At 44.2% G+C, this 26,073-nt stretch overlaps 1 protein-coding gene and 2 long non-coding RNA genes across 53 annotated transcripts in view; 1 reads left to right on the top strand and 2 right to left on the bottom strand.

Annotated features, from left to right (window-relative positions):
• LOC118379485 (LIM homeobox transcription factor 1-beta-like) overlaps positions 1–21,042 on the top strand; it is a 121,888-nt gene extending 100,846 nt beyond the window's left edge. Inside the window, exons 3-8 of the mRNA XM_052525032.1 lie at positions 10,517–10,749; positions 12,644–12,822; positions 13,284–13,361; positions 13,704–13,770; positions 19,512–19,676; positions 20,869–21,042. Coding sequence (XP_052380992.1) covers positions 10,517–10,749; positions 12,644–12,822; positions 13,284–13,361; positions 13,704–13,770; positions 19,512–19,676; positions 20,869–21,026 — 880 coding nt within the window. The 3' untranslated portion in view covers positions 21,027–21,042. The remainder of the gene's footprint in view (positions 1–10,516; positions 10,750–12,643; positions 12,823–13,283; positions 13,362–13,703; positions 13,771–19,511; positions 19,677–20,868) is intronic.
• Positions 18,461–19,502, bottom strand: LOC127931704 (uncharacterized). Of its 3 annotated transcripts, none has more exons than XR_008142487.1 (4): positions 19,417–19,502; positions 19,021–19,200; positions 18,839–18,982; positions 18,461–18,729 (listed from the first exon to the last, which is right to left on the bottom strand). It is a non-coding gene; the product is annotated as an uncharacterized LOC127931704 (long non-coding RNA). The 3 variants fall into 3 exon arrangements; XR_008142489.1 differs by having other exon boundaries at positions 18,461–18,765; positions 18,875–18,982; XR_008142488.1 differs by having other exon boundaries at positions 19,057–19,200.
• A 269-nt stretch (positions 21,043–21,311) lies between the features above and the next one.
• LOC127931702 (uncharacterized) lies at positions 21,312–25,782 on the bottom strand. Of its 49 annotated transcripts, XR_008142460.1 has the most exons (8): positions 24,412–25,782; positions 24,272–24,363; positions 24,132–24,176; positions 23,895–23,989; positions 23,568–23,754; positions 22,401–22,493; positions 22,070–22,306; positions 21,325–21,413 (listed from the first exon to the last, which is right to left on the bottom strand). It is a non-coding gene; the product is annotated as an uncharacterized LOC127931702 (long non-coding RNA). The 49 variants fall into 49 exon arrangements; XR_008142452.1 differs by having other exon boundaries at positions 24,272–25,782; XR_008142461.1 differs by having other exon boundaries at positions 23,568–23,707; positions 24,272–25,782.
• Between the last annotated feature and the right edge of the window lie 291 nt (positions 25,783–26,073).

Raw genomic sequence — 26,073 nt, 5'->3', positions numbered from 1 at the left:
GCACCCTAGGAGCAAGTCTCAGAGTCTGCTGTTGGCCCCCTCCTGGGAGCGGGCCTCGGAGATCATTATAGCATCAAAGAGACATTTAAAAGAAGAGGAGGAAGGGGAACAAAATGTTTGAGAATAATAATTGAACGGAAAATCACTCCCTCATCACGGACAGCTTATCAAATCGGTTTTAGCGTCAGCCAGACCACTAGAAAGGTGTCCCTCTAACCTAGGACAGCCGTAACAGAGTGTCGCTACTGTCTGCTGGCTTTCTCTCATATGTTGACTGGTCAACATAATGGTTCACTGACCTCTCATTGGTTGCATCCCAAATGGCATCCTATTGGACCAGAGCTCCATGGGCCCTGGGTGAAAGTAGAGGCTGTAGGGTGGCCATTTTGGGACGCAGACTTGGTTTTCTCTCTCTCTCTTTCTCATATTTTTATATATGTATATAATGTATACATATATAAAAATATACAGTGTATTTAGTTATTTATTTAGTCAGCCACCAATTGTGCAAGTTCTCCCACTTAAAAAGATGAGAGAGGCCTGTAATTTTCATCATAGGTACACTTCAACTATGACAGACAAAATGAGAAAAAAAATCCAGAATATTACATTGTAGGATTTTTAATTAATTAATTAATTTTAAGAGGATCCTCTGTCATACACTCGTTACCTGTATTAATGGCACCTGTTTGAACTTGTTATCAGTATAAAAGACACCTGTCCACAATCTCAAACAGTCACACTCCAAACTCCACTATAGCCAAGACCAAAGAGTTGTCAAAGGACACCAGAAAAAAAATTGTAGACCTGCACCAGGCTGGGAAGACTGAATCTGCAATAGGTAAGCAGCTTGGGGCTCCACGCAAGATCTCAACCCGTGGGGTCAAAATGATCACAAGAACGGTGAGCAAAAATCCCAGAACCACACGGGGGGACCTAGTGAATGACCTGCAGAGAGCTGGGACCAAAGTAACAAAGCCTACCATCAGTAACACTCAACACCGCCAGGGACTCACATCCTGCAGTGCCAGACGTGTCCCCCTGCTTAAGCCAGTACATGTCCAGGACCGTCTGAAGTTTGCTAGAGAGCATTTGGATGATCCAGAAGAAGATTGGGAGAATGTCATATGGTCAGATGAAACCAAAATATAACATTTTGGTAAAAACTCAACTCGTTGTGTTTGGAGGACAAAGAATGCTGAGTTGCATCCAAAGAACACCATACCTACTGTGAAGCATGGGGGTGGAAACATCATGCTTTGGGGCTGTTTTTCTGCAAAGGGACCAGGACGACTGATCCGTGTAAAGGAAAGAATGAATGGGGCCATGTATCGTGAGATTTTGAGTGAAAACCTCCTTCCATCAGCAAGGGCATTGAAGATGAAATGTGGCTGCGTCTTTCAGCATGACAATGATCCCAAACACACCGCCCGGGCAACGAAGGAGTGGCTTCGTAAGAAGCATTTCAAGGTCCTGGAGTGGCCTAGCCAGTCTCCAGATCTCAATCCCATAGAAAATCTTTGGAGGGAGTTGAAAGTCCATGTTGCCTAGCAACAGCCCCAAAACATCACTGCTCTAGAGGAGATCTGCATGAATGGGCCAAAATACCAGCAACAGTGTGTGAAGACTTACAGAAAACATTTGACCTCTGTCATTGCCAACAAAGGGTATATAACAAAGTATTGAGATACACTTTTGTTGTTGACAAAAAACATATTTTCCACCATAATTTGCAAATAAATTCATTAACAATCCTACAACGTGATTTCCTGGATTTTTTCTTTCTCATTTCGTCTGTCATAGTTGAGGTGTACCTATGATGAAAATTACAGGTCTCTATCATCTTTTTAAGTGGGAGAACTTGCACAATTGGTGGCTGACTAGATACTTTTTTGCCCCACTGTATAATATATAATAATAATATATATAATAATAATAAATATTAATAATATATACTGGTAATGCATTACGTTACATCTTTATATCTTTACTTGATGAGAAAGTTTGACCAATGATATACAGTATGTACATATCATGACTATTTAATTCCTAAGGTCTTCAATCTTGAGAGAGAGAGAGAGAGAGAGAGAGAGAGAGAGAGAGAGAGAGAGAGAGAGAGAGAGAGAGAGAGAGAGAGAGAGAGAGAGAGAGAGAGAGAGAGAGAGAGAGAGAGAGAGAGAGAGAGAGAGAGAGAGAGAGAGAGAGAGAGAGAGAGAGAGAGATGAAAAGCCAGAGAGAAAGCAATGATCTCAGTGGGGAGTCTGTTGTCAACCATCCTTGGGGATTAACTCTCCATTCCCAAACAGAGACTGACTAGAGACAGCCAGACTCCTCGTGCAGAGAGAGAAAGAGCTGGGTAGCGTCCTGTGTCAATATTGATGCTGCTGGGACGTTGGGGCAACCCTGGTGGTGGGAGGCCACAGAGACGAATTCTCAAGCCAAATATCTAGCGGGTGGGTGTGTGTGTGTTACCCGAGCAAACACAACAACGTTATGCCTCTAACTTCATCAAAATGAAGCCTAGTTATGGCACTCAACTTGCTTCAGAAATAAGCGATTGGGATTTAATATCAGTGAAATCGTGTGCTTTGGTGTGTGGGCTGGGATGGGGGATGGATAAGGATCTATATCAATCCTGGACACAAACAAACACACAGACATCAGATGTACAACAAACAAGACCTATGTTGACTTGTGTGTCCTGGTCAGTACTTTAGTCACCTTCATCACAGTGTGTCCTGGTCAGTACTTTAGTCACCTTCATCACGGTGTGTCCTGGACAGTACTTTAGTCACCTTCATCACAGTGTGTCCTGGTCAGTACTTTAGTCACCTTCATCACAGTGTGTCCTGGTCAGTACTTTAGTCACCTTCATCACGGTGTGTCCTGGTCAGTACTTTAGTCACCTTATATATATATGCCATTTAGCAGACGCTTTTATCCAAAGCGGTCATGTGTACATTCTGGGGTGGTCCCGGGAATCGTACCCTGGCGTTAGCACCTGCTCTACCAACTGAGCTGACGGTGTGTCCTGGTCAGTACTTTAGTCACCTTCATCACGGTGTGTCCTGGTCAGTACTTTAGTCACCTTCATCACGGTGTGTCCTGGTCAGTACTTTCGTCACCTTCATCACGGTGTGTCCTGGTCAGTACTTTAGTCACCTTCATCACAGTGTGTCCTGGTCAGTACTTTAGTCACCTTCATCACGGTGTGTCCTGGTCAGTACTTTCGTCACCTTCATCACGGTGTGTCCTGGTCAGTACTTTAGTCACCTTCATCACAGTGTGTCCTGGTCAGTACTTTCGTCACATTCATCACGGTGTGTGCTGGTCAGTACTTTAGTCACCTTCATCACGGTGTGTCCTGGTCAGTACTTTAGTCACCTTCATCATGGTGTGTCCTGGTCAGTACTTTAGTCACCTTCATCACGGTGTGTCCTGGTCAGTACTTTAGTCACCTTCATCACGGTGTGTCCTGGTCAGTACTTTAGTCACCTTCATCACGGTGTGTCCTGGTCAGTACTTTAGTCACCTTCATCACGGTGTGTCCTGGTCAGTACTTTAGTCACCTTCATCACGGTGTGTCCTGGTCAGTACTTTAGTCACCTTCATTACAGTGTGTCCTGGTCAGTACTTTAGTCACCTTCATTACAGTGTGTCCTGTGTTTCTGTTCATTTCATTTACGTTTCTGGTCAGTTTCTGTTCATTTGAAAGATGAGGAAGATCTTTTGTCATATTGTGAGCCAGTTCCAGTAATTCAGAAGGTTGATTGTGTCCCTTTTTACTACATTGTGTTACTCGATACAGGGGGCTGCTCCAGAAAGCTCAGTGAGTTTAGCAAGCTAACTGTCCCCAATATTCTGAAATAACTTCTGCAGAGTCATTAGACCAGCTCTGGGTTAATGTAGGAACCTCTGCAGAGTCATTAGACCAGCTCTGGGTTAATGTAGGAACCTCTACAGAGTCATTAGACCAGCTCTGGGTTAATGTAGGAACCTCTACAGAGTCATTAGACCAGCTCTGGGTTAATGTAGGAGCCTCTGTAGAGTCATTAGACCAGCTCTGGGTTAATGTAGGAGCCTCTGCAGAGTCATTAGACCAGCTCTGGGTTAATGTAGGAACCTCTGTAGAGTCATTAGACCAGCTCTGGGTTAATGTAGGAGCCTCTGTAGAGTCATTAGACCAGCTCTGGGTTAATGTAGGAACCTCTGTAGAGTCATTAGACCAGCTCTGGGTTAATGTAGGAGCCTCTGTAGAGTCATTAGACCAGCTCTGGGTTAATGTAGGAACCTCTGTAGAGTCATTAGACCAGCTCTGGGTTAATGTAGGAGCCTCTGTAGAGTCATTAGACCAGCTCTGGGTTAATGTAGGAACCTCTGTAGAGTCATTAGACCAGCTCTGGGTTAATGTAGGAACCTCTACAGAGTCATTAGACCAGCTCTGGGTTAATGTAGGAACCTCTGTAGAGTCATTAGACCAGCTCTGGGTTAATGTAGGAGCCTCTGTAGAGTCATTAGACCAGCTCTGGGTTAATGTAGGAGCCTCTGTAGAGTCATTAGACCAGCTCTGGGTTAATGTAGGAACCTCTGTAGAGTCATTAGACCAGCTCTGGGTTAATGTAGGAACCTCTATAGAGTCATTAGACCAGCTCTGGGTTAATGTAGGAACCTCTGTAGAGTCATTAGACCAGCTCTGGGTTAATGTAGGAGCCTCTGTAGAGTCATTAGACCAGCTCTGGGTTAATGTAGGAACCTCTACAGAGTCATTAGACCAGCTCTGGGTTAATGTAGAAACCTCTACAGAGTCATTAGACCAGCTCTGGGTTAATGTAGGAACCTCTGCAGAGTCATTAGACCAGCTCTGGGTTAATGTAGAGTCATTAGACCAGCTCTGGGTTAATGTAGGAACCTCTACAGAGTCATTAGACCAGCTCTGGGTTAATGTAGAGTCATTAGACCAGCTCTGGGTTAATGTAGGAACCTCTACAGAGTCATTAGACCAGCTCTGGGTTAATGTAGGAACCTCTGTAGAGTCATTAGACCAGCTCTGGGTGAGGGAGATGCAACCAACTTCCCTTTTACGTCAAGCCCGAGCCCCCTCCTCGCTCATACAGACCGGGCAGGCTCACCCTCCCCCTCAAAGACGCGATTCCTTCAGAGGCCAAACTTGGAAAGGTATTAAAGTAGGATTAGCTTCCCCCACAGTGCAGTGCTTGTGTCATTCAAAGGGCTCTGTTTTGGAGAGCCGACCCTGTTTGATTGTGACTAGCAGCCGGAGTCTGAGTGAGGGGGCCATGCACAGAGAAGAGGTGGATTTAACCCCCAATCTGTACACACACACACACACACACATCCCTTTACCCCAGTCCAGCGTTCACTGTTAATTCCCCCTTCTTCAGTTCTTCAGAGAAGGCTTTACTTCTCCTACCAGCTTCAGTGAACCTCTTTCTCCTCTCGGCCCCCTCGCTCGCTCCCCTCATGGAGAGGGTGGGGTGGGTCGGTTGCCATAGTGGGAGCGTCACGCATTGGATATTCTGAACCGACCTCGTTGAGAATGGAGCTCAGGAGGCCCCAACGCTGGGGGAAAAGTCTGGATTATACTCCAGGACAATGCCGGACAGAAAGATTCCTCAAGGGGCAAAATAGGAATTACAGGCCCCGTAATAATGCAAGGTGACAGAGAGAGGAAGTGGGAAAATAATGTCCTACAAGATTAGTCAGTTTGGTAAAAGGGTAAGAGAAGAAGGGAGAGAATAGAAAGCAAACTGATTCCATCCGGATGGGGAGTTGTAAGCACTTCCCTAAATTGTATGGAAGTCTCCGTTTTAACCTTTCACCTTTTAATTCCATTTGATTTGACTGGCTGGGATTCTGATATGTCTTTGGCCTGATTGTGACAGCATGCATAGCCCCGTCCTAAATCCTTTGTCAAGGGAAAGTTTGTAAACTATGAGAATGAACTAGGGCTTGGCGGTGTACTGTATTTAACAATATACCCGTATTGATGCACAGACCGGTCTGGGCGGTGTACTGTATTTAACAATATACCCGTATTGATGCACAGACCGGTCTGGGCGGTGTACTGTATTTAACAATATACCCGTATTGATGCACAGACCGGTCTGGGCGGTGTACTGTATTTAACAATATACCCGTATTGATGCACAGACCGGTCTGGGCGGTGTACTGTATTTAACAATATACCCGTATTGATGCACAGACCGGTCTGGGCGGTGTACTGTATTTAACAATATACCCGTATTGATGCACAGACCGGTCTGGGCGGTGTACTGTATTTAACAATATACCCGTATTGATGCACAGACCGGTCTGGGCGGTGTACTGTATTTAACAATATACCCGTATTGATGCACAGACCGGTCTGGGCGGTGTACTGTATTTAACAATATACCCGTATTGATGCACAGACCGGTCTGGGCGGTGTACTGTATTTAACAATATACCCGTATTGATGCACAGACCGGTCTGGGCGGTGTACTGTATTTAACAATATACCCGTATTGATGCACAGACCGGTCTGGGCGGTGTACTGTATTTAACAATATACCCGTACCGGTTGTACTGTATTTAACAATATACCCGTATTGATGCACAGACCGGTCTGGGCGGTGTACTGTATTTAACAATATACCCGTATTGATGCACAGACCGGTCTGGGCGGTGTACTGTATTTGCAAGACCGGTCTGGGGTGTACTGTAATATACCCGTATTGATGCACAGACCGGTCTGGGCGGTGTACTGTATTTAACAATATACCCGTATTGATGCACAGACCGGTCTGGGCGGTGTACTGTATTTAACAATATACCCGTATTGATGCACAGACCGGTCTGGGCGGTGTACTGTATTTAACAATATACCCGTATTGATGCACAGACCGGTTTAGGCGGTGTACTGTATTTAACAATATACCCGTATTGATGCACAGACCGGTCTGGGCGGTGTACTGTATTTAACAATATACCCGTACAGACCGGTTGACTGCAACAATATACCCGTATTGATGCACAGACCGGTCTGGGTGGTGTACTGTATTTAACAATATACCCGTATTGATGCACAGACCGGTCTGGGCGGTGTACTGTATTTAACAATATACCCGTATTGATGCACAGACCGGTCTGGGCGGTGTACTGTATTTAACAATATACCCGTATTGATGCACAGACCGGTCTGGGCGGTGTACTGTATTTAACAATATACCCGTTTGATGCACAGACCGGTCTGGGCGGTGTACTGTATTTAACAATATACCCGTATTGATGCACAGACCGGTCTGGGCGGTGTACTGTATTTAACAATATACCCGTATTGATGCACAGACCGGTCTGGGCGGTGTACTGTATTTAACAATATACCCGATTGATGCACAGACCGGTCTGGGCGGTGTACTGTATTTAACAATATACCCGTATTGATGCACAGACCGGTCTGGGCGGTGTACTGTATTTAACAATATACCCGTATTGATGCACAGACCGGTCTGGGCGGTGTACTGTATTTAACAATATACCCGGATGCACAGACCGGTCTGGGCGGTGTACTGTATTTAACAATATACCCGTATTGATGCACAGACCGGTCTGGACGGTGTACTGTATTTAACAATATACCCGTATTGATGCACAGACCGGTCTGGGCGGTGTACTGTATTTAACAATATACCTGTATTGATGCACAGACCGGTCTGGGCGGTGTACTGTATTTAACAATATACCCGTATTGATGCACAGACCGGTCTGGGCGGTGTACTGTATTTAACAATATACCCGTATTGATGCACAGACCGGTCTGGGCGGTGTACTGTATTTAACAATATACCCGTATTGATGCACAGACCGGTCTGGGCGGTGTACTGTATTTAACAATATACCCGTATTGATGCACAGACCGGTTTGGGCTTTTACTTCACCCTTTAATGCTATTTGAATGTTTTGGTTTATTAAATGTGATACGCCGTGTGTAACGACCATTTTTATAGTTTACTTCCCTACTTGAGTCATCTCTCTCAGCTCTCTCTCCATGCTGCTTTCAACACAGAACGAAGCCACGCCCCCTGACACTCAAGGAGAGCATTTGTTGTTCCTCGACTATGAGACACTTGCGTTCAGTCTGCATGGTCAATGCAGCACATGGAACAATGTTGATAACAACGATGCTGGTTTCACTTTTCTTCTTAATATAAACCAACTGGCGTTCTATAATTCTACTATCAGTTTGTGTTTCTTACATCTGCAAACAGCTAGCTTGTCTTTTCTTAGCAAGTTGGCCCTAAATCTTGTTAGCTGCTAATTGTTAGCCACTAATGCTAATCGCTAGCTAGCTAATAAATGTACTGAGTAAGAGCAAACGTAATTAGCTATATAGCCTGATAATACCAGTGTTGGTGTAGACCTTAATCAGCATTTTGTTTGTGCACCAGTATCTTCTAAATCAAAGAGGAAGACGTGAAGCAAGAATATGTTAGCTAAGAAGTAATTAACGGAAAACATTCAATGTAGCCAAAAAATATAGGGTCCCCTAGGAAACACTTGTCAACACTTTGGTTCCTACCCTGTCACAATAACTCCCCCCTGGCATTTTCATTCGTTGTCATGTCAAACAACACTGTATTCAAAGTGCCCACTAATATATTCTAACTTTTGAATTAGAATAATTATTCTATTTCCATGATTCCAACAGTTCACCCAAGTGGTGTGCTCTAAAACACAATTGCAACATTTGGTTAAAAATAAAAAATAAGGCCTGGATTGTTTGCCCAGATTGTGCAGCCCTATGTGGCAGTGTGTAAATTCTATCCATTGAGTGCAAGAAATGCAGAAATATTGAATTGAACGGTATAAACCAATCAGAATGGAGAAAGACCCATTTGACATCACTTATAATGTATGTGTTGCCAACCTAGGGGTCACGCAGAACTCATAAAGCAAATGTCTAACTTTTAAAAACATCAAAAACCGTCCAATTTGTTTTAAATAGCGTGATATTTTGGCCGTATCGCCAAGCCCTAGAATGAACTGTGGAAGAAAGCATTTTAATAATGTTCTCTAGCTCTCTTTATTACACTCTATTTTATTTCTCTCTCACAGCCCTTCTTTCCAACCTCCCCGCCCTCTCTCACTCAAACCCTTAGTGTACTCATCAGCCCTGAGGTGCTGTGATATTACAGATGCTGATCACGTTATTAAACAAAGTCTCTGCGGGTCATTATCATACGAAGGAGTTGCCATGAGGCAGACGTCAGAGCCGGTTGTAATCCACACACACCATGGGGCATCCACCCTCAGCTCTGTCCCACCCCGGCCTCGCTGGGGCACCTGCCTGTAATATTCATGAAGCAGGATAATTGGTTTGGGACTCGGGACAGCATGGAACAGCAGCTGCCTGTGGGAGAGGTAGCTGGTAACAGCAGCTGCCTGTGGGAGAGGTGGCTGGTAACAACAGCTGCCTGTGGGAGAGGTGGCTGGTATCAGCAGCTGCCTGTGGGAGAGGTGGCTGGTAACAGAATGTTCTGTAGATGTATGGACTCCGGCAATTGTTACTGAGTGGACTATCCTAGCTAAATTAATAAAATGTCATTACATTAAATGTAGATTTTGTAGTATCAGACATGCTATCGGGTGGTGGATTGACTATGGGAAACAGGATGACCATTTACCCTTATATTGTATTTGTCAAATTGGTGTCAGAAGTGGGATCCAATGTGCCACAGTTCAGGCTATATTTATAACTGTCTGATCAAATGTTTTGCACATGGGAACATTTTATCCCTGTTTAACTTTTTTGTTGGACGGATGAAAAGTCATAGTACCATGCTGCTGCTGCCGCCTAACCATCAGGCCTTGTTGCGATGCAAATGTACCATCTCGAAACATTTAACACTGCTTCCCCCTAAACCCCCCCCCCCCCCACCCCCACCCCCACGTGAAGGCCCTCCTCCTTTCCCAAACGCTAATGCCCACCGTCGGGCTCAAGCGGAGCATCGCGCTGGGGGGGTTTAGGGGGGAGCAGTGTTAAATGTTTTGAGATGATACATTTGCATCACAACAAGGCCTTATGGGTAGGCAGCAGCAGCAGCATAGTGGGGGGGCGTTCGGCTGTGCTTTTACAGTTGAGCGGGTGTCAAAAGGCTAAGGGGTCGCAGTGGGTAGCCTGCTAGCCAAGCATAGCCCAGTCCTACTCTGTCACATGTAGCAAACAGAATGTTACATGGGGAATTAACAAAACATTATTATTATTTTTTTTGCCACTAGTCCTATGTTTGTTTGGCTCATTCAGTTAAATTGTTATTTTAGAGCCTACAGGAGTATAAAAACTAACATTTATGATTGACATTATACTACTCGCAGTAAATAGTAGTAATAACTGTACTGCTAAGAACAATATATCTGCAGTTGTTACAACCATTGGTCGTCACAAATAATTCAAGACTACTCCAACAATCTGTTCCAACTCTGGTCTCATCACCTATGCTTTCCCCTCTTGTCTCCCCAGGCTGTTTGCCACCAAGTGCAGTGGTTGCCTGGAGAATATAGCTCCTACTGAGTTTGTGATGCGTGCCCTGGAGTGTGTGTACCACCTGGGCTGTTTCTGCTGCTGCGTGTGCGACAGGCAGCTGTGCAAAGGAGACGAGTTTGTCCTCAAGGAGGGCCAGCTGCTCTGCAAGAGCGACTACGAGAGGGAGAAGGAACTGCTCAGCTCCATGAGCCCTGATGCCTCAGATTCAGGTAAAAAGTACAACTCTCCTTAAGTTTCCTCAGTGGCGCGCTGTGCCCTGTTCCACAGATGTGCGGGCTTCTCCTATCTGTTCCTCTGGTTCTTCCTTTTCCAAATAATGATGCAGCTTGCCAAACCAGTTAGTAGCACTTTATTCTTTAGATACCACCACACATTTTTTTGCGCAGTATCCTTACAAACTATCTTTTCTGATTTTAATACAGTGATGATGATATCTATCCCAGGACTTCAACTACTGTATGGGAACTGTTGATGAGATGGGCACCAGGCCAATAGTAGTGCACTATATAGGACATCAGGAGCCTTTTGGGACACAGACAGGGGTCATTCAAACCAGACAGGGGTTATTAAACCAGACAGGGGTTATTAAACCAGACAGGGGTCATTCAAACCAGACAGGGGTTATTCAAACCAGACAGGGGTTATTAAACCAGACAGGGGTTATTAAACCAGACAGGGGTTATTAAACCAGACAGGGGTTATTAAACCAGACAGGGGTTATTAAACCAGACAGGGGTTATTAAACCAGACAGGGGTTATTAAACCAGACAGGGGTTATTAAACCAGACAGGGGTTATTAAACCAGACAGGGGTTATTAAACCCAGGGGGCTTATTTAACATATTATGAATGTGTTTAACCATAGACAGGGGTTTTAAATATCATTGATATTAAATACATGATCGGAGTCAAACATTTGGCTAAATGGAAGAAGTTGAAAGATAACTAATAACAGTAAGAAAGTCCTGGAAATAATGAAGGGGGTTCCATTGAATAGATGTAACAATGATCTTCCATTATGTACTCTAGTGTGGATACAGGTCAGTAGAAACAGTGGGGAAAACCAAAGAAACAGCCATGCTGTTTCAGTTCTGTCAACGAGTCACATTGGTGCTGCTGGCTTCCGGGTTGGATGCGCGCTGTGTTAAGAAGCAGTGTGGCTTGGTTGGGTTGTGTATCGGAGGACGCATGACTTTCAACCTTTGTCTCTCCCGAGCCCGTACGGGAGTTGTAGCGATGAGACAAGTTAGTAGCTACTACAACAATTGGATACCACGAAATTGGGGAGAAAAAGGGGTAAAAAAATTTTTTAAATTAATTAAAATTTTAAAAAAGAAGGCAAGATTTAAAACCTCTTAAAGGATCCGCCCCTTCCCCCTATTTGAAATGAATGTAGTAGAGAATGAATGTAGGAGAATTTAACACATTAGATCTGGTAAAAGATAATACAAAATGAAATGCAAGAGAAAGGCCATAATGTATTATTCCAGCATAGGCGCAATTTTGATTTTGACCACTAGATGTCAGCAGTGTATGTGCAAAGTGTTACTGATCCAATGAACCATTGCATTTCTGTTCAAAACGTTATATCAAAACTGCCCAAAGGTGCCTAATTGGTTTATTAATACATTTTCAAGTTCATAACTGTGCACTCTCCTCAAACAATAGCATGGTATTATTTCACTGTAATAGCTACTGTAAATTGGACAGTGCAGTGAGATTAACAAGAATTTAAGCTTTCGGCCAATATCAGATATGTCTATGTACTGGGAAATGTTCTAGTTACTTACAACCTCTTGCTAATCGCATTAGCCTACGTTAGCTCACCCGTCCCGCGGGGGACCCACCGGGACCCACCGATGCTGTTAAATCACCAAAGAACTGCAGACAAGCTCTCCCATGCCTATCAATGTAGTGTATATATCGATATGGATGATTTCCCTTTACGGTTATATAACAGTATCCTCTGCACATTTATTTTCAATAAAAATCCTGCTGCTGGATGTAGTCGTCAAGGGTTAGTCGTCATTTGTGTTGCGTTTAGAAAACCTGTTCAACAATGTTTCAATGACAATGCTTTTTGGGTTGTAATTTCCTTTTGCAGAGAAGAGTGAAGCTGAGGAGCTGGACGGGAAGCCTGAGAAGGGCTCTGGGGGCCAGGGGAAGGGCAGTGACGACGGCAAAGACCCTCGCCGTCCCAAACGGCCACGCACCATCCTGACCACACAGCAGAGGAGAGCCTTCAAGGCGTCCTTCGAGGTGTCCTCCAAACCCTGCCGGAAGGTAACCACCTTACAGTCTGACGAAACAGATACAGATCCTATCACTCACAAGAGGAGATGATGTCATAGACCTGCGTAGCTCTAGTATGTTCCAATAATGGCAACCATCTTGGTCAGGAAATAGATTAAATTGGACTGAATTTAATACTGTGCCATGAACTTTAGAGCCCATCCGAATTTAGGCCGTTCCTACTACTATATTGTTGTGTCTTACCAAATAACAATGTGTCTACCACTTCTAGAAGATACTACTAAGATATTACTACTCGTGTATTAAATATTCAATAAAATGTCATTAAGAATTTAAACAACTATATTCAGACACTTATCATACAACCCCCTTTTATCGACTTTATCAAAAGTATAATGTATTTGAAATACTTTCGACCACCTCTTACTCCCTTTGTAAGAAAGCTTTACAAGAGGGGGATGAAACGTGTCCGTTTTGACTTCTCCCCCCAGGTTAGAGAGACGCTGGCGGCAGAGACGGGCCTTAGTGTCCGTGTTGTCCAAGTGTGGTTCCAGAACCAAAGAGCCAAGGTGAGATCTACCTGAACGATGTCTAAAAAGCTGCTCCCCAAATGAAGCAGGACGGAAAATACAATCACTTTTAATAAACATTTCAACAGTCAACTTGCAATGATCAGGGTTTTAGGGCTCCTTAATGCTACTCTATTCACAGTCCCATGTTGGCATTAGCTATTCTCTATACGTTGCACGATACGGCCCAAAGGGCTTTGGTCAAAAGTAGTGCTCTATATAGGGAATAAGGGTGCTATTTGGGATGTAGCGTAAGATTCACCGAAGTATGAACCATATTGTCTATACATGTTGGTCAAGCTTATGCGTCTGTTATTAACCAGCATTGTGTTTTATTTGTAGATGAAGAAGCTAGCCCGGAGACAGCAACAACAGCACGAGCAGCAGAACTCCCAAAGGCTTGGCCAAGGTAGGTTTCTCTAGTTGTGAGTGTTGTGTGTCTGTATGTCTGTTTGTTTAGTGTGTGTGCACGTCAACGTGTGGTTGCATATGTGTGTGTGCCCAAGAGGTGAACTGGCTGAGAGTGTGGTTTGGACAGGAGATGGAATAACTGGGCAGGTCTTCTGCATTATGATGAGACTTCACTCGTTCTAGAATACTCCTAGAATACCTTATGAGACTTCACTGGTTCTAGAATACTCCTAGAATACCTTATGATGAGGCTTCCCTGGTTCTAGAATACTCCTAGAATACCTTATGAGACTTCACTGGTTCTAGAATACTCCTAGAATACCTTATGATGAGACTTCATTGGTTCTAGAATACTCCTAGAATACCTTATGAGACTTCACTGGTTCTAGAATACTCCTAGAATACCTTATGATGAGACTTCATTGGTTCTAGAATACTCCTAGAATACCTTATGAGACTTCACTGGTTCTAGAATACTCCTAGAATACCTTATGATGAGACTTCACTCGTTCTAGAATACTCCTAGAATACCTTATGATGAGACTTCATTGGTTCTAGAATACCTTATGAGACGTCACTGGTTCTAGAATACTCCTAGAATACCTTATGATGAGACTTCACTGGTTCTAGAATACTCCTAGAATACCTTATGAGACTTCACTGGTTCTAGAATACTCCTAGAATACCTTATGATGAGACTTCATTGGTTCTAGAATACTCCTAGAATACCTTATGAGACTTCACTGGTTCTAGAATACTCCTAGAATACCTTATGATGAGACTTCACTGGTTCTAGAATACTCCTAGAATACCCTATGAGACGTCACTGGTTCTAGAATACTCCTAGAATACCTTATGAGACTTCACTGGTTCTAGAATACTCCTAGAATATCCACATTGTAGTAGAACTCTCACACAAGTCAAGGCCAGAGAGATTCCTTATCAAGACCGTTTCAAGCGCCTCAGTTGGAGTGCGGATCTAGGATCAGGTCCCACTTTTCCATATAATATGATCTTAAAACTGATCCTAGATCAGCACTCCTACTCTGAGACGCTTGACAGTGGTGAATGGTCCTGACCAGGGTGAGACAGGACAGGGGTCAAAGCCAGTGGTGAATGGTCCTGACCAGGGTGAGACAGGACAGGGGTCAAAGCCAGTGGTGAATGGTCCTGACCAGGGTGAGACAGGACAGGGGTCATTCCAGTGGTGAATGGTCCTGACCAGGGTGAGACAGGACAGGGGTCATTCCAGTGGTGAATGGTCCTGACCAGGGTGAGACAGGACAGGGGTCAAAGCCAGTGGTGAATGGTCCTGACCAGGGTGAGACAGGACAGGGGTCAAAGCCAGTGGTGAATGGTCCTGACCAGGGTGAGACAGGACAGGGGTCATTCCAGTGGTGAATGGTCCTGACCAGGGTGAGACAGGACAGGGGTCAAAGCCAGTGGTGAATGGTCCTGACCAGGGTGAGACAGGACAGGGGTCAAAGCCAGTGGTGAATGGTCCTGACCAGGGTGAGACAGGACAGGGGTCATTCCAGTGGTGAATGGTCCTGACCAGGGTGAGACAGGACAGGGGTCATTCCAGTGGTGAATGGTCCTGACCAGGGTGAGACAGGACAGGGGTCATTCCAGTGGTGAATGGTCCTGACCAGGGTGAGACAGGACAGGGGTCATTCCAGTGGTGAATGGTCCTGACCAGGGTGAGACAGGACAGGGGTCATTCTAGTGGTGAATGGTCCTGACCAGGGTGAGACAGGACAGGGGTCATTCCAGTGGTGAATGGTCCTGACCAGGGTGAGACAGGACAGGGGTCATTCCAGTGGTGAATGGTCCTGACCAGGGTGAGACAGGACAGGGGTCAAAGCCAGTGGTGAATGGTCCTGACCAGGGTGAGACAGGACAGGGGTCATTCCAGTGGTGAATGGTCCTGACCAGGGTGAGACAGGACAGGGGTCAAAGCCAGTGGTGAATGGTCCTGACCAGGGTGAGACAGGACAGGGGTCAAAGCCAGTGGTGAATGGTCCTGACCAGGGTGAGACAGGACAGGGGTCAAAGCCAGTGGTGAATGGTCCTGACCAGGGTGAGACAGGACAGGGGTCATTCCAGTGGTGAATGGTCCTGACCAGGGTGAGACAGGACAGGGGTCATTCCAGTGGTGAATGGTCCTGACCAGGGTGAGACAGGACAGGGGTCAAAGCCAGTGGTGAATGGTCCTGACCAGGGTGAGACAGGACAGGGGTCATTCCAGTGGTGAATGGTCCTGACCAGGGTGAGACAGGACAGGGGTCATTCCAGTGGTGAATGGTCCTGACCAGGGTGAGACAGGACAGGGGTCATTCCAGTGGTGAATGGTGTGTTATTATTAACCACCAGAGTCCTGACCCGTACATCTTCTGTTTCCACCACTGTGATATTACTGGGCGTGTGTATGGGTTTGTGTGTGCGTATATTACTGGGCGTGTGTATGGGTTTGTGTGTGCGTGCGTGAAGTCGCTGCCCAGTATCAAACTCCCAACTCAGCAGATTTGTGACAGCAACTCACTGTTTGAATTAAGGGTAGCATTTTATATAGAGTATTATAAACCGGGTAGTTCCTCCTCGGGCCTTATTGCTTAATTATAAACCGGGTAGTTCCCCCTCAGGCCTTATTGCTTAATTATAAACCTGTGTAGATCCCCCTCGGGCCTTATTGCTTAATTATAAACAGGGTGGTCCTCCTCGGGCCTTATTGCTTAATTATAAACCGGGTAGTTCCTCCTCGGGCCTTATTGCTTAATTATAAACCGGGTAGTTCCTCCTCGGGCCTTATTGCTTAATTATAAACCGGGTAGTTCCTCCTCGGGCCTTATTGCTTAGTTATAAACCAGGTAGTTCCTCCTCGGGCCTTATTGCTTAATTATAAACCGGGTAGTTCCTCCTCGGGCCTTATTGGTTGATTATAAACCGGGTAGATCCCCCCTCTGGCCTTATTGCTTAATTATAAACCGGGTAGTTCCCCCTCAGGCCTTATTGGTTAATTATAAACCGGGTAGTTCCTCCTCAGGTCTTATTGGTTAATTATAAACCGGGTAGATCCCCCTCGGGCCTTATTGCTTAATTCTAAGTCTATAGTGTCGCAGTATATAACACACAACTCTACTCTTACTTTTGCGCTTTAGGATAAAAATTGTATCGAACACCCAAATACAAGCTAAGTAATGTAGACGCTTAAGTGCTAAGAAGCATCCAGGTGTCTTGAGTCCATATTTGACCTAATATTGAGTCGGTGGTCATGTTTTGTTTCTATTCTGGATTTCTGGACTTTCTATTCCTTCACCTTTGATATTGATAATAAATCACCGTAGCAGTCGGGAGCCGAACTGATAACACCAACACACTGGCTCACACTTGAGACTGCACGAGACTGCACGAGACTGCAAGAGACTGCACGAGACTGCACGGGACTGCATGGGACTGCATGGGACTGCATGAGACTGCATGGGACTGCATGAGACTGCATTGTTGAGACTGCATGAGACTGCATGAGACTGCATGAGACTGCATGAGACTGCATGAGACTGCATGAGACTGCATGAGACTGCATGAGACTGCATGAGACTGCATGAGACTGCATGAGACTGCATTGTTGAGACTGCATGAGACTGCATTGTTGAGACTGCATGAGACTGCATGAGACTGCATGAGACTGCATGAGACTGCATGAGACTGCATGAGACTGCATGAGACATGAGACTGCATGAGACTGCATGAGAGACTGCATGAGACTGCATGAGACTGCATGAGACTGCATGAGACTGCATGAGACTGCATTGTTGAGACTGCATGAGACTGCATGAGACTGCATTGTTGAGACTGCATGAGACTGCATGAGACTGCATGGGACTGCATGGGACTGCATGAGACTGCATGAGACTGCATGAGACTGCATGAGACTGCATGAGACTGCATGAGACTGCATGAGACTGCATGAGACTGCATGAGACTGCATTGTTGAGACTGCATGAGACTGCATGAGACTGCACGAGACTGCATGTTTAAAGATGGCTGCAAAACTGAGGTCATTTGGGTGATAGTGTTGATTGGAATCATATCAAAGCCAGGGGTTATCAAGTGTGATCAGCTCGGCTCCCCATCGCTGTGGTGCTTTGTTGAGGACAGGATATGAGAGACGGAGTAATAAGTGCTCAGCACCTCCGAAAGTACAAGTAGCGGCTTCTGCGAATGGGCTGCCATGTCAATAATGTGATCTAATAACCAGGGTTTATAACCACCTGAGTCACCCAGTGTAGTTAACTAAAATGAGCCCTGTAGTTAACTAAATGAGCTCTGGGACGTGCTGAAGTTGTGACTAATAACATTTAGTGAGAACTGAGGACCTAACAATCCAAACGGAAAACTTTGAAATCTGCGTACACACACACACACACACACACACACACACACACACACACACACACACACACACACACACACACACACACACACACACACACACACACACACAACATGTTAGTGTTTTTGAAAGTATATCAATCTTAAAATCTTTTTTCATGTCATGTATATTTCGGACCCCAGTAAGATTAGCTGTCTACATTGGGATCCTAATCAATCAAATCACATGTTGTAAGAATAGGTGAATAGGTTAAGGACATAAGAGATATATGTATGCCTGTATGTCTCTGTCCCCTCCAGAAGAGATATTCACCTGTATGTCTCTGTCCCCTCCAGAAGATATATTCACCTGTATGTCTCTGTCCCCTCCAGAAGAGATATTCACCTGTATGTCTCTGTCCCCTCCAGAAGAGATATTCACCTGTATGTCTCTGTCCCCTCCAGAAGAGATATTCACCTGTATGTCTCTGTCCCCTCCAGAAGAGATATTCACCTGTATGTCTCTGTCCCCTCCAGAAGAGATATTCACCTGTATGTCTCTGTCCCCTCCAGAAGAGATATTCACCTGTATGTCTCTGTCCCCTCCATAAGAGATATTCACCTGTATGTCTCTGTCCCCTCCATAAGAGATATTCACCTGTATTGTCTCTGTCCCCTCCAGAAGAGATATTCACCTGTATGTCTCTGTCCCCTCCAGAAGAGATATTCACCTGTATGTCTCTGTCCCCTCCAGAAGAGATATTCACCTGTATGTCTCTGTCCCCTCCAGAAGAGATATTCACCTGTATGTCTCTGTCCCCTCCAGAAGAGATATTCACCTGTATGTCTCTGTCCTCCCTCCAGAAGATATATTCACCTGTATGTCTCTGTCCCCTCCAGAAGAGATATTCACCTGTATGTCTCTGTCCCCTCCAGAAGAGATATTCACCTGTATGTCTCTGTCCCCTCCAGAAGAGATATTCACCTGTATGTCTCTGTCCCCTCCAGAAGAGATATTCACCTGTATGTCTCTGTCCCCTCCAGAAGAGATATTCACCTGTATGTCTCTGTCCCCTCCAGAAGATATATTCACCTGTATGTCTCTGTCCCCTCCAGAAGATATATTCACCTGTATGTCTCTGTCCCCTCCAGAAGAGATATTCACCTGTATGTCTCTGTCCCCTCCAGAAGATATATTCACCTGTATGTCTCTGTCCCCTCCAGAAGATATATTCACCTGTATGTCTCTGTCCCCTCCAGAAGATATATTCACCTGTATGTCTCTGTCCCCTCCAGAAGAGATATTCACCTGTATGTCTCTGTCCCCTCCAGAAGAGATATTCACCTGTATGTCTCTGTCCCCTCCAGAAGTGATGTCGGGTCGGATGGAGGGCCTGCTGAGCTCCTACACCCCCCTGGGCCCCCCTCAGCAGCAGCAGCTAGTGGCTATGGAGCAGAACGGATACGGTAACGATCCCTTCCAGCATGGACTCACCCCGCCACAGATGCCCGGAGACCACATGAACCCATACGGTGAGGACAGCAGCACATAGTCAAGTCATACAGACAGTGTACACCCCCCCCCACCCACACACACACACACACACACACACACACACACACACACACACACACACACACACACACACACACACACACACACACACACACACACACACACACACACACACACACACACACTAAACACACACCTCCACACACAGTGGTCTAATTAGCTTGGTCACATTATGAATCATGTAGGCTCACCTCATAAGAATAACATGGCATGGCTGAATACCCTGTTGCCCTGGGAGATAATCCCCCTCCCCCCGGCCCTGACATCAGGTAGTTGCATATGTGTGTAGCATATTGTACAATTGGCCTCAAGATTCCTGTCTGTCTGGTGAATTGGTATTCTGTGAGCCGATGGTCTTCAGATGGTCTTCAGGCTACAGCTTTGTCCAAACCATCACCACTGTCTCATCCCCTAACGCTCACCCAAATTATGTCATCCTTCACCAAACCCTTGGTCCTTACGACCCCCCACCCGCCCACCCACACACACACACACACACACACACACACACACACACACACACACACACACACACACACACACACACACACACACACACACACACACACACACACACACACACACACACACACACGTGTACTGGTTTTATTGCTGCGAAGGCTAACCAATAATGTGTGTGTCTGATTAAAAATGTATGGGCCATCAAGCTGTCTGTGTCCTGATGTAACGGTGTCATTTAGATCCAAAGTACCAGCAACACCCAGGAGAGAAGTCTCCTCGTCGCTGCAATTAAATACTGGTGCCATGAACTAAGAAAAGAACACACAGTCTCTGGTTGTGTTCCCACAGTGTCCCCGTAACACTCATTATCTTCTGCCGTGTGCCATCTTTATTGAGGCTTTGGAAGCACTTTGATTCAGGTGGCAATAGGTACAATCAGAGATATTGCAGCCCACACATTCCCCATTAACAGTGAACGTTCATCCCAGCTGATTTAAAGTTATTGCCACGGCCAAACCACAAACATTAACTGTGTTTTTTTGGGGGGGCGGGGGGTGTGTTCTTTATCAGTTTAGTTTTTTTTGTGTAAACATCTCCCTCCCCCGTGTTTATTTATTTGAGCAACTAGTTCACATAGCCTCACTCATAGCTCTGTTTGTCTTTGCTTCTGTCTCTCTTCTCTAACAGGAAATGACTCCATTTTCCACGACATCGACAGCGACACGTCCCTCACCAGCCTCAGCGACTGTTTCATGGCGGCGTCCGACATTGGCTCCCTGCAGGTGCGGGTGGGGAACCCCATCGACCGTCTCTACTCCATGCAGAGCTCTTACTTTGCCTCCTGAAAGTCAACCCTGAACCGAAGGGGGTTGGGGATGGAGGGATGGAGGGAGGGATGGAAGGATGGAGGGAGGGAGGGAGTGAGGGAGGGGTGCGGATGAGGGGGATACTCCGTACATAACTGTACAGCCATAAAACAAACTTTTGCCTCAAGAAAATAACTGAAGGGGAAAAACGGAAAGGTACCACGCAAAAATAATCTCCACTGATTGGCTTGTAGCCAGGAACTAGGAGAGAAGGACAAACATGAAGACATAATTGGACACTTTTCCCCGTGTATTGGAGAAACAGGGGGACCTTAAACTACAACATGGTTAAGAACGGTATTAGAGAAACAGGGGGACCTTAAACTACAACATGGTTAAGAACGGTATTAGAGAAACAGGGGGGACCTTAAACTACAACATGGTTAAGAACGGTATTAGAGAAACAGGGGGGACCTTAAACTACAACATGGTTAAGAACGGTATTAGAGAAACAGGGGGACCTTAAACTACAACATGGTTAAGAACGGTATTAGAGAAACAGGGGGACCTTAAACTACAACATGGTTAAGAACGGTATTAGAGAAACAGGGGGACCTTAAACTACAACATGGTTAAGAACGGTATTAGAGAAACAGGGGACCTTAAACTACAACATGGTTAAGAATGGTATTAGAGAAACAGGGGGACCTTAAACTACAACATGGTTAAGAACGGTATTAGAGAAACAGGGGACCTTAAACTACAACATGGTTAAGAACGGTATTAGAGAAACAGGGGGACCTTAAACTACAACATGGTTAAGAACGGTATTAGAGAAACAGGGGACCTTAAACTACAACATGGTTAAGAACGGTATTAGAGAAACAGGGGGACCTTAAACTACAACATGGTTAAGAACGGTATTAGAGAAACAGGGGGACCTTAAACTACAACATGGTTAAGAACGGTATTAGAGAAACAGGGGGACCTTAAACTACAACATGGTTAAGAACGGTATTAGAGAAACAGGGGGACCTTAAACTACAACATGGTTAAGAACGGTATTAGAGAAACAGGGGGACCTTAAACTACAACATGGTTAAGAACGGTATTAGAGAAACAGGGGGACCTTAAACTACAACATGGTTAAGAACGGTATTAGAGAAACAGGGGGGACCTTAAACTACAACATGGTTAAGAACGGTATTAGAGAAACAGGGGGACCTTAAACTACAACATGGTTAAGAACGGTATTAGAGAAACAGGGGGGACCTTAAACTACAACATGGTTAAGAACGGTATTAGAGAAACAGGGGGACCTTAAACTACAACATGGTTAAGAACGGTATTAGAGAAACAGGGGGACCTTAAACTACAACATGGTTAAGAACGGTATTAGAGAAACAGGGGGACCTTAAACTACATGGTTAAGAACGGTATTAGAGAAACAGGGGGGACCTTAAACTACAACATGGTTAAGAACGGTATTAGAGAAACAGGGGGGACCTTAAACTACATGGTTAAGAACGGTATTAGAGAAACAGGGGGACCTTAAACTACATGGTTAAGAACGGTATTAGAGAAACAGGGGGACCTTAAACTACAACATGGTTAAGAACGGTATTAGAGAAACAGGGGGACCTTAAACTACAACATGGTTAAGAACGGTATTTGAGAAACAGGGGGGACCTTAAACTACAACATGGTTAAGAACGGTATTAGAGAAACAGGGGGACCTTAAACTACAACATGGTTAAGAACGGTATTAGAGAAACAGGGGGACCTTAAACTACTACATGGTTAAGAACGGTATTAGAGAAACAGGGGGGACCTTAAACTACAACATGGTTAAGAACGGTATTAGAGAAACAGGGGGACCTTAAACTACAACATGGTTAAGAACGGTATTAGAGAAACAGGGGGACCTTAAACTACAACATGGTTAAGAACGGTATTAGAGAAACAGGGGGACCTTAAACTACAACATGGTTAAGAACGGTATTAGAGAAACAGGGGGACCTTAAACTACAACATGGTTAAGAACGGTATTAGAGAAACAGGGGGACCTTAAACTACAACATGGTTAAGAACGGTATTAGAGAAACAGGGGGACCTTAAACTACAACATGGTTAAGAACGGTATTAGAGAAACAGGGGGACCTTAAACTACAACATGGTTAAGAACGGTATTAGAGAAACAGGGGGACCTTAAACTACAACATGGTTAAGAACGGTATTAGAGAAACAGGGGGACCTTAAACTACAACATGGTTAAGAACGGTATTAGAGAAACAGGGGACCTTAAACTACAACATGGTTAAGAACGGTATTAGAGAAACAGGGGACCTTAAACTACAACATGGTTAAGAACGGTATTAGAGAAACAGGGGGACCTTAAACTACAACATGGTTAAGAACGGTATTAGAGAAACAGGGGGACCTTAAACTACAACATGGTTAAGAACGGTATTAGAGAAACAGGGGGACCTTAAACTACAACATGGTTAAGAACGGTATTAGAGAAACAGGGGGACCTTAAACTACAACATGGTTAAGAACGGTATTAGAGAAACAGGGGACCTTAAACTACAACATGGTTAAGAACGGTATTAGAGAAACAGGGGGGACCTTAAACTACAACATGGTTAAGAACGGTATTAGAGAAACAGGGGGACCTTAAACTACATGGTTAAGAACGGTATTAGAGAAACAGGGGGGACCTTAAACTACAACATGGTTAAGAACGGTATTAGAGAAACAGGGGGACCTTAAACTACAACATGGTTAAGAACGGTATTAGAGAAACAGGGGGACCTTAAACTACAACATGGTTAAGAACGGTATTAGAGAAACAGGGGGACCTTAAACTACTACATGGTTAAGAACGGTATTAGAGAAACAGGGGACCTTAAACTACAACATGGTTAAGAACGGTATTAGAGAAACAGGGGGGACCTTAAACTACTACATGGTTAAGAACGGTATTAGAGAAACAGGGGGACCTTAAACTACAACATGGTTAAGAACGGTATTAGAGAAACAGGGGGGACCTTAAACTACAACATGGTTAAGAATGGTATTAGAGAAACAGGGGGACCTTAAACTACAACATGGTTAAGAACGGTATTAGAGAAACAGGGGGACCTTAAACTACATGGTTAAGAACGGTATTAGAGAAACAGGGGGGACCTTAAACTACTACATGGTTAAGAACGGTATTAGAGAAACAGGGGGACCTTAAACTACAACATGGTTAAGAACGGTATTAGAGAAACAGGGGGGACCTTAAACTACAACATGGTTAAGAACGGTATTAGAGAAACAGGGGGACCTTAAACTACATGGTTAAGAACGGTATTAGAGAAACAGGGGGGACCTTAAACTACTACATGGTTAAGAACGGTATTAGAGAAACAGGGGGGACCTTAAACTACAACATGGTTAAGAACGGTATTAGAGAAACAGGGGAGGACCTTAAACTACAACATGGTTAAGAACGGTATTAGAGAAACAGGGGGACCTTAAACTACAACATGGTTAAGAACGGTATTAGAGAAACAGGGGGACCTTAAACTACAACATGGTTAAGAACGGTATTAGAGAAACAGGGGGACCTTAAACTACAACATGGTTAAGAACGGTATTAGAGAAACAGGGGGACCTTAAACTACAACATGGTTAAGAACGGTATTAGAGAAACAGGGGGACCTTAAACTACAACATGGTTAAGAACGGTATTAGAGAAACAGGGGGGACCTTAAACTACAACATGGTTAAGAACGGTATTAGAGAAACAGGGGGACCTTATACTACAACATGGTTAAGAACGGTATTACAGAAACAGGGGGACCTTAAACTACAACATGGTTAAGAACGGTATTACAGAAACAGGGGGACCTTAAACTACTACATGGTTAAGAACGGTATTGGAGTGATTTCTGCAAGATGTTTGTGAAAAAAATGATTATAATAATGTCGTTGCATCTCTGCTCAGAAGAATACTTATTTAAGTCCACATTTGTGTGTATATATAATGAAATGGAAATATTTGTTTGACCTGAATTCTAAAAGGGGAAAATATATATGTATTATTGTCCAAGTCACTGATTTTGAAATAGTCAGTGAACCAGTAGAGGACTCAATAGGCATTCAGCTGTGTGTCCAAGCTTTATCAACGGGAACCTTCTCTGAGCATGTGTCCAAGTGAACCTTTCCTAAAAGCATAGACTTTTTTAAAAAATAAATAAATAAATAAACTATGTATAACACCAAATTGAGTATATTACGATGTTCAAAGTTGGTATATGCTGATCATGTTTCTTTATCAACACTACAACAACCATAAATCATTTTGATAATATACATTAAGCTTCTGGGATGTGTGATATTAAAGAGAGTTTGTGAAAGACAGAATGTTTTTTTTTTTTAATTGTTTTGTTTTAAGTGTATATAGTATATGTGGAACATTCTCAAAAACAAAGCAGTTTTGCATGTTGAAATGGACAACAATCTATTTATTATTAAAGGACAACATGCTAAGTGGTACTTCAAAAATGGAAAAGCTTTATTTAAAAAGACAAAGATCCCAGTGTAAAGTAGTGACAAGAAGAAGCGTTATAATTCATTTCTGTCCTTTTGATTATGAAATTTATAGTAGTATTTTTGTTGTGTAAATTAGTATCACTGTGCTATTTATTTGTCACAAGCTCACTGAGACCTTGTCGAGAGTGCATTTTTATTGCTACAATTTGCTAAATTACCAAAGTTTGTTGGTACTACAAAATAAACTCTGAAAAACCCCAGTTCCTATTTCTTGTCTTCCTTAATATTCTTCTTAAACATTTTTCAATGACATACTGGATCTGAGAACGACACATTTAAATTCACAACCTAAATGTGAAAATGTAAGGCCATTAGATGTAGGCCTATTCAGTCTATTCTATAATCATTCATATGAAAGATGGCAAGTAAATATCTGCACCATATCTTGTAAGGAAGAAGAGAAGAAAAAAAAGAATGAAGCATATCTTTCAGGTAATTAACCAACAAACACTCACATTGGAAGGGTAATAACAAATGACAGATC

This window comes from Oncorhynchus keta, chromosome 9 (genome assembly GCF_023373465.1).
Source record: "Oncorhynchus keta strain PuntledgeMale-10-30-2019 chromosome 9, Oket_V2, whole genome shotgun sequence".
Lineage (NCBI taxonomy): Eukaryota > Metazoa > Chordata > Actinopteri > Salmoniformes > Salmonidae > Oncorhynchus > Oncorhynchus keta.
Note: the sequence above shows the minus strand (reverse complement) of the source record. Positions and strands in the feature narration are given on the sequence as shown.